Source organism: Cebus imitator, unplaced genomic scaffold, assembly GCF_001604975.1.
Source record: "Cebus imitator isolate Cc_AM_T3 unplaced genomic scaffold, Cebus_imitator-1.0 Scaffold26, whole genome shotgun sequence".
Taxonomy (NCBI): domain Eukaryota; kingdom Metazoa; phylum Chordata; class Mammalia; order Primates; family Cebidae; genus Cebus; species Cebus imitator.
This window is the reverse complement of record NW_016107341.1, coordinates 8882341-8896401: the sequence shown is the minus strand read 5'-3', so window position 1 is coordinate 8896401 and position 14061 is coordinate 8882341. Positions and strand designations below refer to the sequence as shown.

The 14061-nt window shown below is 41.3% G+C and overlaps 1 protein-coding gene across 17 annotated transcripts in view; it reads right to left on the bottom strand.

Moving 5' to 3' along the window:
* MAGI2 (membrane associated guanylate kinase, WW and PDZ domain containing 2) overlaps window positions 1-14061 on the bottom strand; it is a 1433352-nt gene that overhangs the window by 148843 nt on the left and 1270448 nt on the right. For all 17 annotated transcript variants that reach the window (XM_037736560.1, XM_037736552.1, XM_037736554.1 and 14 more), the window contains 2 exons: window positions 13469-13560; window positions 3191-3383 (listed from right to left, as the gene is read on the bottom strand). In XM_037736560.1, coding sequence (XP_037592488.1) covers window positions 3191-3383; window positions 13469-13560 — 285 coding nt within the window. The remainder of the gene's footprint in view (window positions 1-3190; window positions 3384-13468; window positions 13561-14061) is intronic.

Genomic DNA, 14061 nt, shown 5'->3' with positions numbered 1-14061 from the left:
ATATATAAATATTTATGCTTTTCAGTATAATAATTGAAGCCACCCTTCTAATATCCTTGGGAAAATGAACAACTAAATACTGGAGCTGAGGCATGGATAGGCATCTTCTCTCAAAAACTGATACAAGGTGAAAGTGTGTGCTATGCCTATCTGGTAAATAAAACTGGAGGCAATTTACTATCCATAGTTGCCTGCTAAAGCAACAAAATAAAAATAAACAAAGAAAAGAAAAATTGGAAGCACTACTGGATACCTTCTTCCCTCACTCAACAACTTCTCACTTTTGAGAATCTAGTTTATTTTCTGATTGAAAATTCTGGCTTTCTAGGCCAGGCATGGTGGCTTACACCTATCATAGCACTTTGGCAGGCTGTGGTGGGTGATCACTTGATCCTAGGTGTTCGAGACCAGCCTGGGCAACATAGTGAGACCCTGTCTCTACAAACAAATGCAAAAATTAGCTGGGTATGGTGGCACATGCCTGTAGTCTCTGCTATTCGGGAGGCTGAGGCAGAAGGATCACTTCAGCCTGGGAGGTTAAGGCTGCAGTGAGCCGTGACTGCACCACTGTACTCCAGCCTGGGAGACATTTTCTCAAAAAGAAAAAAAAAAAATGTTGCCTTTCTATCCTTAGTATGTACATTTAAAAATAACTTAATGTTTGGGGCAAGTTTTTGTGTTATCTTAATTTTTGCTCAGCGTAACTAACCTTTTTATATCTCTCATAATGAATGTGTTCTCTTTCTTGAGCATCAATGAAGAAGCCAGTGCTCTCTGTCTTCTGAAGTGAGGTGGGCATTTGTACAAGCTGAGGCAAGAAGAAGGCTGAAGCATGTCATCCCTATGACCTTGCTTCTTTTTAGCCCTTTTCCCACAGCACTGCTCCTTTGTGCATGAGGGTGGTGATGCTGCTCCTCTTCCTGCTCCTGTCTCCTCCTTAGCTAATTACTCACTTCCCCTCAGCTTAGAACCATCTCCTCCTAAACCATGCTTGCCCCTCCCACTGCCTTTGCTTAGGAAAGCATAATAATAACAAAATAACAATGACAACAACAGTCCTTGAAAAGTCAACTCCATTGTCATATTCATTTGTAGTTGTCCCTTCTCACTTAGAAGAAATGGGAGCTATGAAGAAAAGTCACCTTGCTATGCTTTTTTTTTTCTTTAAAATCTTTTCCACCCTGTTTCATGACATTACTTTGCTATCGAAGTATCCTTTGCTGAACTTAATATTTTCAGTACTGATGAAGCTTTCAAGGAAGAGTGGGCTGGATTAACTTGGAAACTCTCCTGGTGTGAATGAGCAATCTGCAGCAGAACATTTTCAAAAATTAAATGCACTTGAAATGCACTCAAAAGCCTAACTGAGTAAAGTTGGTAAGAGCATCAGCAAAGAGCATCTTTACGAAGTCACATGATCCACAAATTGCAGGAATATATTTTTGCAGCATTTGGTACACACTTCAACAGCTTGGGTTGATTGAAAGAAAATTTAATTTGCAATAATCAGCTGGTGACAAGGGGAGCATGAAATTATGTTGGTGCATTGGTTTTGCACTTTGCGGTATATTTCCTTGTAAATCAGGTATCTTTTAAATTTATCTTTAGGTTATAGAACATATAGCACAGCAAACTTTTTATTAAAAATTACTCTGCAGGGAGAGAGACAGTTAAATGTTAATCAAGCAAGCACCATCTTCCTCCTGGCATCTAGCCCAAGGATAAGGCATAATTTAAGATGCTTTACTTCTTTGGGTCAAGTGACATGCCATGAATTTCTGAAGACAAATGGCGCCTCTTAGCAAAAACTCTATAAGATACAAGATATATAGCAGTCTCTACTGGTGAGGGCTGACAATTCTTTTGACTTGCCCTTTTAAATGACCGCCCTTGCTCATGGTCTAGTTTCTAGGGGGATTTAGAAAGAAAAGGATTTTTAGTCACACGAATAAGTCTTATCTTCTCTACTAGTCATTCACAGCCTATCATTATCCTTTGGTCCTCTTCTGGAATGCATCTGGTATAACAGCACATATGGGAAGACTCCCTGTATTAGGGAGTGACATCTGCTAAGATCTGGCCTAACATCTTCTAATTCACTAGGGGAGAGGATTGTGGTAGAATGGGGAAGTGGACAAAGTAACATAAAGAAATAAACACTGGCCCTAGAGAGGAGTCCATCTCCACATTGTCACAATCTGACTGTGGATTACTGGGCAAGCTATCGAACCTCTGGGCCTCAGTTTCCTCATCTGTAACAAGAGGAAGCTCACATAGCTAAGGTCCTTCCTACTTCAAGTATTGATGATTCTGTATGAGGGCTGCCAAGGGGTCGGGCAGAGCAGCCAGCGGGCCACTGGGCAGAAGGTGACAGCTGAACATAATTGAAGCTTCTGCCTCTGTGATTCACAGAACAAAGGCTGGGTGGTTTTGAGGGAAGATAATACAATCCCAACATTATTGAATGCTCAGATTCTAAAAAAGAGTGTGGTACTTGTAACTGACATATTCCTTGAAAATATAAATAATTTTTTTTGTAGGGGTTGATATGGTAAAGAGAGATAAGTGAAATTGTATTATAAATACAAGGACTGACTTTGAAAAGTATGTCTTTGGTGGATTCCTTTATGAAGCTGAGAAAATGGATGTAAAGGGAATAATTACTTCTAATTTATCTGTTTCATAAGTTTGGAGCTATATGAATGTGTTTTCTTGGCGTGAGGTACAGCTGTATTTTTTCTGTATTGGGGCAGTAGCTTTATTGTTACCTTCTATCAGGCTCTACAAGGAAAGCTAATTTTCCATCCTGTCTGCCTCATTATGGCATCAAAATGCTGTGGCTGTTGGTTTGTAAACACATTTTCAAATGGCATATTTCCTGGTACTATCATGTTCTTCTTAGAACTAGCATCTACCAGAAAGCAGAGAGCACATATACCTTAAATTAGAAATTCTAGAGATTTTTAATGACTACATTTAAAAGACAGGCTTCAAAGACTGGATCTTTGTCCTAGTGGGGTGAACATCAGCACTTTCAAAATCATCATTACTTTTGGAATATCTAGGTTGTTTCCTTCCTCATATAATGTAGACATGGATTTAAAATTTTGTTTCACATGCCCTTACCATGTCTCACAAAAGCATCTTACCACCTACCCCTCGATTCTTGCAGTGCGCGCCAAGTACGTACCTCCACATAGCACCTTTCTTCTCACAGTGAGATTGACCTGCCCATTGCGGGCTGCATGGTGCATGAGGTCGATGACATAGCGGTGGGTTTTGCCAGCCACTGGAATCCCATCAACGTACACAAGCTCATCTCCTGGGTGAAGGCGGCCGTCTCTGTCAGCTGAGCCCATGGCAATGACGGCTCCAATCAAAATCTAGAGAAGCAGTGAGAAGGAAAGAAGATTCACATTTCAAATCTTCTTTTTCCATTTTATATACAGTTATGTAACTTGTGGAAGATTTGATTCTCACATTCTATCCCTTGCCCTCAAATCTGACCAGCCACTTGTAAAGTAAAAAATGAGATGCGGGAAGGATGCCCCTTCAACTCTTTGAAGTTGCTTAGTACTAGAGATGAATATTTTGAACATGCCGCTGACTGCCATGAAGTTTTGGGGACACCTGCTTTCCGGCTCATCATAAATGATCACCTTAAGGAAAATTATAATCTCAAATAATCTGATGCTAATTGGCTGAAACAAGATGAGGAGTGAATTCTGGCTCCGTTTCATATTTATGTGGTCTTGGGTAAAGCTTCTTAAACTATGTGAGCCTCAGTTTCTTCACTTGCAAAATAAGAAAAATAATAATCGAACCTACTTCATGGAGTTATTGGGAGAATTGGATGAAATAACTCATGTGAAGCATTAAACTTCTCTCATGGCACTAAGAGTCAAGGGGAAAATAGCTGTTGCCAATTGCTAAATTCTGATAAAGATGGAAAGTTTCCTTTTTCTTTGCTTTGAAAAGCTGGAGGGTAAGGAGGACACAAAACAAAACAAAGCAAAACTTATCCTTGGCTTTTTCTGGTCAGTTGACTTACTCAAAAACATCTCAAACTTTCTCCGGATTTTTTGCTCCATTCTTTTAAATACTTCCTCGGAGCACTGTCCTCTATGCAAAGGACATTCCCAGTTTTGCTTGTTTGCTGAAGTGCTTCTGTTGTTTAGGTGGCTACTGTGCCGGGAAGTGAGGAGGTACCCATCTGGGAAATGTGGTTTTTTTTTTCTTTGAGACGAAGTCTTGCTCTGTCGCCCAGGCTGGAGTGCAATGGTGTGTGATCTCAGCTCACTGCAACCTCTGCCTCCCAGGTTCAAGTGATTCTCCTGCATCAGCCTCCCGAGTAGCTGAGATTACAGGCACCCACCACCATGCCCAGCTACTTTTTATATTTTTAGTAGAGATGGGGTTTTGCCATGTTGGCCAGGCTGGTCTCAAACTCCTGACCTCATGTGATCTGCCCATCTTGGCCTCCCAAAGTGCTGGGATTATAAGCGTGAGCCACTGCGCCTGTCCAAAATATGATTATTGTTATAATTCCCTGAACCAGGGACTGTGATGAAAGGCAACACATTAGGTTTCCCATGTCCCATGAGAGGCACTCAGTTTAGTATCCATTAGCAGGGCTTTTTTCTTTCTCAGAGGAAAGAAAATAGTGTTACATATTTTAATTTTGTCGTTTAACCTATGAACAGTTTTTCAAACTCATGACCAATAGGTCTCCCTTTTCTTTTACCAGTGGCTTGGCCATATAGCAGCTGATGGCAGTGGTTACCATTAGCCTGATGACACTACAGAGGCTACATTTATTTTAAATCCCTTGCTTCCAGATTGATTTCCTTCAGGCATCATAATTTCTTTCAAATCCCCTATCTGTGAATTCCAGCTAATTTGCAGAGCTGCTCCATCATGACCTATGGGCTTGCGTGTGTTCAGGCTTGGCAGCAGAGCCATTCCTTTGTACTTAGTCTCACTACTTAGTGTGGGCTGTCAACATGACAGCCAGATGTGAATGCCCAGGACTTCTCAGGTATGTGCAAAGTAAAATTCTGAAGGGTGTCACAGCCTTAGTCCATGGAATAGCTCCCTTTCTACATAGGAATGAAAATTTCCCATGCTACTGCTGCTTGCTTTCCCCTTATTCCTGGGGAGGGAGGTAGGGTGAGTAGTAGATTTGCTTCCATGTAGAATATTAAGTGTTCTGACAAGTGATTTATGGTTGCTGTCACAGGAAAGGCTGAACTCTCCTGCCTTAGACTGGCTGCACAGTGCGGTTCTTTCCCTGCCACCCACTGTACCCATTTGCTACACTCCAGAAGTTGAGTATGCTCTGACATTCTCCATTCTCCCTTCTTGTCATGCCAACCTGAATTTATGAGTTTCCTTATAAAGATGTTCCAGTCTATTCTTCAAAAGTCTCAACCCACTATGGAGCACTTCAAAGATTTGGTAAGTGCTTTGTGCAAAAGCCAGTTAAAATAAATGTTTCTCTACTGCCCCATGAAAAGGTACATCTAGTTGGTTTGATCCAGAGAAAATGCTTCAACCTTTAGCTTTCCTGTACACTTTAGTGAGAGAGTTTATTGTCAGTTAAAGAGGAAAAAACTGTCTTGTGAACTTCTTGGCTGGTTAATTATTAGTTTTAAGGTATAGTTCTGATTATAACTAATGAAAATGAAACACAAAATAGTAGTTACAACTGAGAGAGTCATAGCTGCTATTGGGCTCTACACAAAAATTGTAAAGATGAAATTTCATATCAGAAAATTCCTATTCCTCTCTTGCTGTAGGAGAACAGCACGATATACAGCAACATTTACAGATGCTCTCGACCTTACAGTCTGTGCCAATAGTTTAATATCATTTATTGAAAAAGGCCCAGTAACAGATCTGCTTTTCCACCATATTGTTGTGATATGAAGTACTCCCCTCATTAATTCATTTATTCAACAAATATTCATTGAGCCCAGGATACTTTTACGTACTAGAAATCCATCAGTGAACAATAAACAACAATCACTATCCTAAAGAGCATCCATTCTACTGGTCAATCATAACTGTAATAAATGTTTAAATTATATAGTATGCCCAAAAGCAGGTACTATGGAAAAAATACAGTGTTGGGAGTGGTGTCAGTCTAGGTAGTGGTAGAGTTGGTTAGAGTAGGCCTCTTATTTATTTCTAAATAGGCAATGTATTCAATTACCCCTTCAATTGAATATCTAATAAATAGCATATTCAATATAACACAAGTATGAATTATATAGTATATATTTATTGTATATATTATTATATAATTGCATTATATAATGTATTCTTTACCATGTTTCAAAGAAAGTTTGCCATACTGTTAAATAAACTTGAATTGAGCTGCGCCTGGTGCGCTGTGTGGGTGCTAGCAGTGCTTGGCCATTAGCAGCATTATACAGTTACATTTGTTCCATCCATCAGGGGCTGCAGCCTTTGCTGGCAGAGGCTGGCCACTTGCACCATCACTGCTTCCAGGTCCCCTGCCGCTGTGCTCCTTAGCCTTTGGCATTTGCCACCTTTTTGCATTATATTTCACTGCTGACACAGAGATAGCTCGATGTGTTGCTCTATTCCAGAAAAAAAATAACTTTTTTTCCTTTACTTCCATATGATTTGTACACTTGACACATTCTATTATTTCCCCTTTGCTACTATAGGGACTGGATAATCTATGATTCCTTCTCACACTGTAACTCATATTGGTTTCCCAATGCATACATTCTCATGTTCGCTTAAGCTCTTGAGAACATGCCTCAGGATATCTGACCGTTGAAGTCAGTAGTTCTCAAACTTTTGGATGCACAGAAACCACAGGGTGAGCTTATTAAAACAGTACTGGATCCACCTCGTGAGAGTCTGATATTGCAGGCCTGGGAGGGGCCTGAGATTCTGCAGGTTTAACAAGCTCCCAGGAGTTGAATGCTGCTGGTCCATAGGTCAATCGCCCTTTGATAGCAAGGCTCTGATTCTTCTCACTTCCCAATCGCCACAGGATGATCATGTCCAGGTCAGCTGAGTGTATGACCAGAGTTCCCTGACCCATCACAGTAGTCACTTTGCAGTTCTGCTAAGGCACCTGTTCCCCTTACCGCTGGTGCTTGGATCAGGATCCCTTACCTACCAGGTCACTGACCTTCTAGTCACTGACCCCTGACCCACTGGCCAGTGAGCCTTCCCAGGCAATTCCAGCCTTGCCTCATTCATTACCTCCCGCTAGCCCAGGGGGACTCTTCAACCTCAGCTGACCCTTCAGTTCCAGTATTCAGTTTTCTCTTCTCTGCCCTCTGGGAGGAGTGTGTGTGTGTGTGTGTGTGTGTGTGTGTGTGTGTGTGTGTGTGTTTCCCTACCCCCATTGCTTTGGCCCTGAAGAAAGAGCTTTGTGGCAAAACAGAGCAAGAAGGAACTTCTACATGAACAACTCATCTGTGGCCCTATCTTTTCAATTGCCTTCTCTAAAACCCCAAAGAAACAAAACAATTCTATTTTATCTCTCGCTGTGAGGGCACAGAACATAACAGAACATTTGATATGAAATGACAGCAATTCACATTCAAGTTGCTGAGATCCCAGTAAGTCAGGGGAAGAACTCACACTAAAAAGAAAACAACAACAACCACCACAACAACAGGTATGACACAAACCCAAAACCACCTTTCCAGGCCTTTTAATCCCTTTAGTTCCTTCCTGCACTGCCCAATGTTAGCCTAAGCCCAGGAGATCTGCTCTGTGGTATCTGTAGCCCAGGACAACTTGCCACTATGGTGAGCAGACTTCAGGCTCTTTCCTCCTGAAACTCCTGCACTGGGTATGCACCGGACTCCTGTGTCAAGCAAGGACTAGGCCTGTCATTGTCTGTCTTTGAATGGCTTTTCTCCAATGCAGTGTTTTCCACACCTCTCCCTCTTGATGCCTTTCTATCTCTTTTCAGCTCACAGCTGGAAATCCCATTTTTGTTCCTTTCTGGCAACTTTTCGTTTCTTTCTATTTCTATTGCTATTTAACTGTGGAAAGTATTTCCTCTTGCAGGAAAAATGCCCGTATGCTTTGTCTGAGCAGGAGTCCTGCTGTTCATTATTTGCTGAAAGCCGTGCTGTTGTGTTTAATGTGCACTCTGGGATGTCGATACCATTTCATATATATGGAGGCAGAAACCCATTTGATGCACTTATGAGACCTCCTTTAGTTGGGACCAAGTCACCTTACACACCTTTCCCTTTGTAGCACACCAGCAACTAAATGAGGCTAACACATTTTGTTTGTTATCTCTGGACTTAGAATGTAGAAAAGCTGGAAGGAAAGGCTTGTGGGAGCTCTTTACTGTTTCATTCTCCTGGACAGGGTCATTCTGAGATGCAATATTGTGGTTTTCAGGACTAATTTTCTGGCTTTGTTTGCTTCAGAGAGACTTAGGCTGCTACCTTATGGCTTAGATATCAAAATTGTAACTTGCAGCATGAGTATGTCTTCAATCATTCAAATGAAGGAGTAAACCAGAATAAGTCTGAGTAAACACAATAGGATAACCAGCAATCCATGTAATCTGAGGAGGCTTATCATAAATACTTGATGCCTGCCCACTGGAGGGGAGAAATAATTCAGAAATGCAAAGCCAGTATTCAGAAGTGATAGGAACCTGGGAACTTCTGTACAAACCAGACAGAAAGATGTCCTGAGGCTGGGTGCATTCACATATCTGAGCTTCGTTTTAAACAGTACATCTTCCCTTCCGGTAACAATTCTATTGCTTCTGTGCCAGGTAGAGTCCAGCAACACCTCTCTCCTCTAGAGCCAGCCAAGACCATCCCCTCCCTGTGACTCAGTCATGCAATTCCTTCCGCTTTTGGAGGAGGAGGGGAGCAGTTGAAGATGATTTCTACAGAGTAGGGTGCTGGCTTCCCCCCAAAGCAGACAAAGCATGAGCCAAGGGGTCCAGTAAAGTAAGAATTTCATATCTTAAAGACTCTCTTAAAGTAAGTATCATGGAAAGAATTAGAAACTTTGTTGCTTTACTTTATGTTTATTTTATAGTTTAATGTTATTTGTATTAAACTGATTATCTTTTCAGTGCTTAGGTTAGGTCTTGTAAATATCTAACCCCTATTGAAGGCTCCATTGGCATACAATATTTATCTTTCCAGTTTCTTTTAATTCAGTCCTCTGGGATGGGCACTGGAATGGGAATCTGTAAGATAGTAGCTTTAAAGAGTAACATAGGCATACGGGAGCTTTAGAAACTGCAGCCAGGCTCAGTCTAAAAAGGACCATTGCTTAGTTCCAGCTAGTCGTTGTCATGGAGAAAGGCAAGCTCAATGTTGCTAAATTTAATTTTAAGAAAAGATGAAAGTCAATGTTTTAAAAGGTGAAATTAATTGGAGCTCAACAATTGTAAAATACCAGGGGAACTCAACAAAACATGCTGTAGGGCTGCCAGGACACTGTCTCTTGTTTCTAGGACTAGGCCACATTAATTCTACAGAGCCTGTAGAATTTAGAGGCCTCAGAAAATATAAACTCCAGATCTTTACTTGTTCTGAGAAGCTCAGGTGACAGTTTTGACTTGGTGAAAAAATATTCTCTTCAATTTCATTAAATAAATATTTATTGTACCAGGCTAGGCTTACAAGACATAAACACCATTAAATTACTGACCTTGCCTTTGAGGAGCTCAGAGATTAGTAAAAGCAGGGGAAAACGCATGTCAGTCAGTGTATTCTAGGACAAACAGAGAGCTCATCTTTCTTTTGGAAATCCCTTAGGTTGGTAAGTTTGAAGTATTTATGTTAGTATAAGTGCAATGGATTCTAGATGGATTTGCCCTTAAATGCCCTGTAATTGTTTCAGCTAGTGTTCAGTATCCCACAGAATGGTAACAAAAATTGCCTTAAAGTTATATTGTATTTTGAGCAGTTTTCATTTTGTTTCATTCATTTGGTATCTTTTGAGCATATGGCTTTGCTGTAAATAATTTTGCCTCAGTCCAAAGTGAAGTCTGGCCATTGTCCCCAGTTCCTGAAAGATAATCTCGAAACCCTTGGAATTAGAAGTGTCTTCGTCATTCATGGGGAGCCCCTTAGACCGTAGCTGATGGTTTATGCTAAGGAGATGACTCAGGATGGGGCCAGCCATACCAATAGTCTTGGGGTGGGGGCTGACCATACCAGAACGACCAACAATGTAATTAGAGGGTTATGCCTTTGAGCCATATGATATCAGCCTGGCCTCCAGGGAAGAAAGGGGGCTCAAGATTGAGGTCATCCTTGTGGTTCAATGAGTCATGATTCAATCAACCATGCCCATGTAATAAAACATTGGGATAAAAACCCTGGACACCTTGGGTGAGCATCCCTGTGTGGCAATCTTCTCTGAATGAATGCTGGATGGTAACATGTCCCTAAGGGTGATGGAAGTGTCACATTTGTAACCCTTCTAGACCTTGTCCTGTGTACCTCTTTTTTTGGCTGGTTCTAATTTTTATCCTTTCACTACACTCAACCTGTCATCGTAAGTATAGCACTTTCTTGAGTTCTGAGTTGTTCTAGTGAATTACTGGACCTGAGGAAAGCTGTGAGCACAGGACAGTTCTCTGGGTGGCCTTGGATTCACCCAATTCTTTCCCCCTTTTCTCTCGTAGTTCTTAAGAATAACTATAGAAGGTGCTAGGGCATAGCATCTTGAGATAAAGAGGGGCTAGCTGGAACAGCATGCATTCTGTTCCCGTCCCCCCTAGAAACAGGATGTCCTTCAATGCTTGGGTCCAGTGTGACATACTTCTCCACGGTAGAAAACCCACAGTGGGCTGCTTTTTGGGGCCCCTCAGCTGAGGTGCAAGTGCGACACATAGAGTGGAGACTCTGTCTGTCCTAGGCAGCTTTCCTGAGCCTTAGGAAACTTGCTCTCCATGAATCGTGGGCTTCTACAGTCCCTTGCTGCCTCCCTGTAAGTGAGAAATCCACTTCATGTAGCCTGGCACATGGGTGGGTGTTCTGTCTCAACAGACGCAGACAAGTTGGCAACAGTGCACTGCGAACCTACTACATGGTGGGGCCCTCAGATTCACAGTGAGTGTCTAAAGTGGGGGCGGTCTGTGGAGACTGTTCCCTTAGACTCTGATGTTTCACAAACTTATTTTAATTGATGCCAGGAGTCTTGGGCAGAGGTGGCAGTCTGAAGACTGTGACCTTCACCTTGAGTTTGACTCACTGTGGATAATGACCCATTTTTCAATTACGGGGCACTCATGTTGTATAAAAAGGGTAAGACAAGGTCCTTGCTTGGGAGAAATTTAAAATCCTGCTGATTAAACAAAACAGGCTGGCACATGAACAATCCTGAAGGAAGCCAAGCTGGATAAATATCCTGTGGAGGTCAGGAGGCTCTGTAGCATAAATCAGTGTGTTAAATGTTTACAGATATGAAGGGACTTGAGAATTTTCAGTTCTCTCTGTTATAAAACAAGGTGAGTTACAGAGGGCAGGGAGGCTGGAGGGCTGACTTGGTGACCTAGGATCCCTGGCAATCTCAGAATCAGAGACAGGCAGGGCTGGGGGGTGGGGTGGATAGAGAGCAGACAAAGCTGTGAATGAGAGTGAAACAGCCAAGAGTTTCTTCTCCCTGTGACATGAGATCCTTAATTTAGTCTGTGAACAAATTTAAGTCTGAAGCTACTTGAGCCCTGTATTCTACCTCAGCATTCTCCTTCCTCTTAAAGCATTAAGAAAAATCTGGCCAATCCTCCTTGGCAAAAGCACCTCCACATTTTCTTTGGCAGCTGGGGAGTTAGTGACATTTTGGTTGACTGTTGCCAAATTTTAACCCCAGGATTTCAGGAATACGTCTTTTTTTTCCTGGAGAGTACTCATCCTTGGAGTGTAAGCTCAGCTTCCTGGAGTTTTCTGTGGAAAGGGGCCTCATCAATCATCTAGTTCAACTCCTCCCGCAGGGCAGAGGAAGCTCCTTGGGGTTCCTGCCAGGTTCCCATTGATTGCTTGAATTCCTCTTGTGGGGAGGAGCCCACTCTTTACCCAGGCAATCTACTTTACTCTGAGACAGTTTTAACTGTTTCAGATTCTTTTCACTTATTAGAATTGACTTTTTTTCTCCTGAAGATTTCTGCCCATGTTTTATTTTTAAATTTTATTTTCTGGGGCTGGGAATGGTGGCATATGCCTGTAGTCCCAGCTATTTGGGAAGCTGAGGTGGGAGGATTTATTGGGTCCAGGAAGTTGAGACTGCAGTGAGCCACGACTGCACTACTGCACAACTGCATTCCAGCCTGGGTGACAAAGCAAGACTGTGTCTCAAGAAAACCACATATATGTAACATTTATAGTGCATATAGTATATTTAAAAACCACACACACACACACACACACACATACACACACACACATACTGTATTTATAGTATATTTCCTGCAAAAATCTAGTAACAAGAGAAACAAAATTGATAATGATAAGCAATTATTCAGCACTTAATATGATCCAGACATAATCAATACCTTTATATATATTATCTCCTTTAATCCTCAGAGCTACTCTACAATAGAGTACTACTGTAATCCCCATCTTGCAGATGAGAAAGCTGAGGCTTAAAATTCAACTCCCTTGCATGATTGGATGGAGTTCAGATGCCAGAGCTGGATGGGATGTAGATAGCTGACTGCGCTGCTCAGGCCCTTCACTTATTCAAAACTTTCATGGACCTGCCTTAGTCACATTGGGTACCATTTAAGACCCGTCTTTTACAATGAGTGTTTTATAGCTGATATTTTAACACATGCTCATAAATCTAGACTTGCTGTGTTTTCCGTGTATTAATAATTATTAGTATTTTGTTTTCACTCTGAACACACACACACACAGACACACGCGAACACACACACACACACACACAGACACAGAGATGTTTCCAAAACCCTTTTAAATTTACCAATATTATGCCAACAAGTTGACTTTATGACATCTTCTGGTAATCCCTTAATTCAAATCTGGCTGATATTCTGCAGTGCTGAGCCTGATTTTATTTCTGTTTGTCTCCGTGTTTTATCTCCCTTGCTATTTTGGTTAAAAACACATAATTCTGCTGTTCCCAGTCAGGTGTCACCTCTACCCCTGAGCTGTCACCCAAAGATAACAGGGATTCAGTACAATTAGATAACTGAAATACTTAAGAGGAATTCAATCCATTCTAAAAATCAACAATGCTCCTATATAATGTGATTTATAATAAGATATTTGTCGTGGAGATAATTGCATATCGTGAGATCTTTTTAAAGAAAATAGCGAGAAAAAAACTCAAAGCTTAAACTTCTTAAATGTCTTTATGAGAGTCCTAAAACGTGTTCTTTTAGATGTTTAGAAAACACTCTATTCCCTGGTGCTTACTCACACATTACAGCCCCAAGTGTGGAAATAAAGAGGATTCAACTTACAGGCTGTCCAGGCTCATCTCCCCCGAGGATTCTGAAGCCAAATCCAGACTCCATCCTCCGAAGGTGAACATCCAATTCTTTATAATCTGGACCTGGCATAAAGGAGATCCCATTGAGTAATGAATCCTGCCTCTTTCCCAGCCCCTGAGGAACTGAACACACCAATGATAAATTAATTCTGTGGATGTGATTAATGAGAGTGCTGTTAGGATCAATGGAAACCATAGAGGATACAAAAAATATGGTAACAGAAAAGTAGGTATTCCAAATTTAGGTAGTCCCTTGAATAATAGTGACCAGCTAGGGGTACTACTGGGGTATTACCAGAAGCAGAAAGAGTACATGAATTTTCTGAGTAAAAAAATTGATGCCTTTATAATTCTTTATTTTCCTGAGAGCATTGGATTGCCCTCAAGAAGCTTGACTGTCACTTTGAGGATGTTTACTCTGATTAGAACAATTATTACACAAGTAAGAGAGAACAGATGGCAAACCCCTGGAACTGTCTAGTAAAGCACAGCCTAGTAATTTATTAATATGTTTATGACTTGATGCATCCAGTTTAAGTGTGTCTGTGTCTGTGTGTGTGTGTG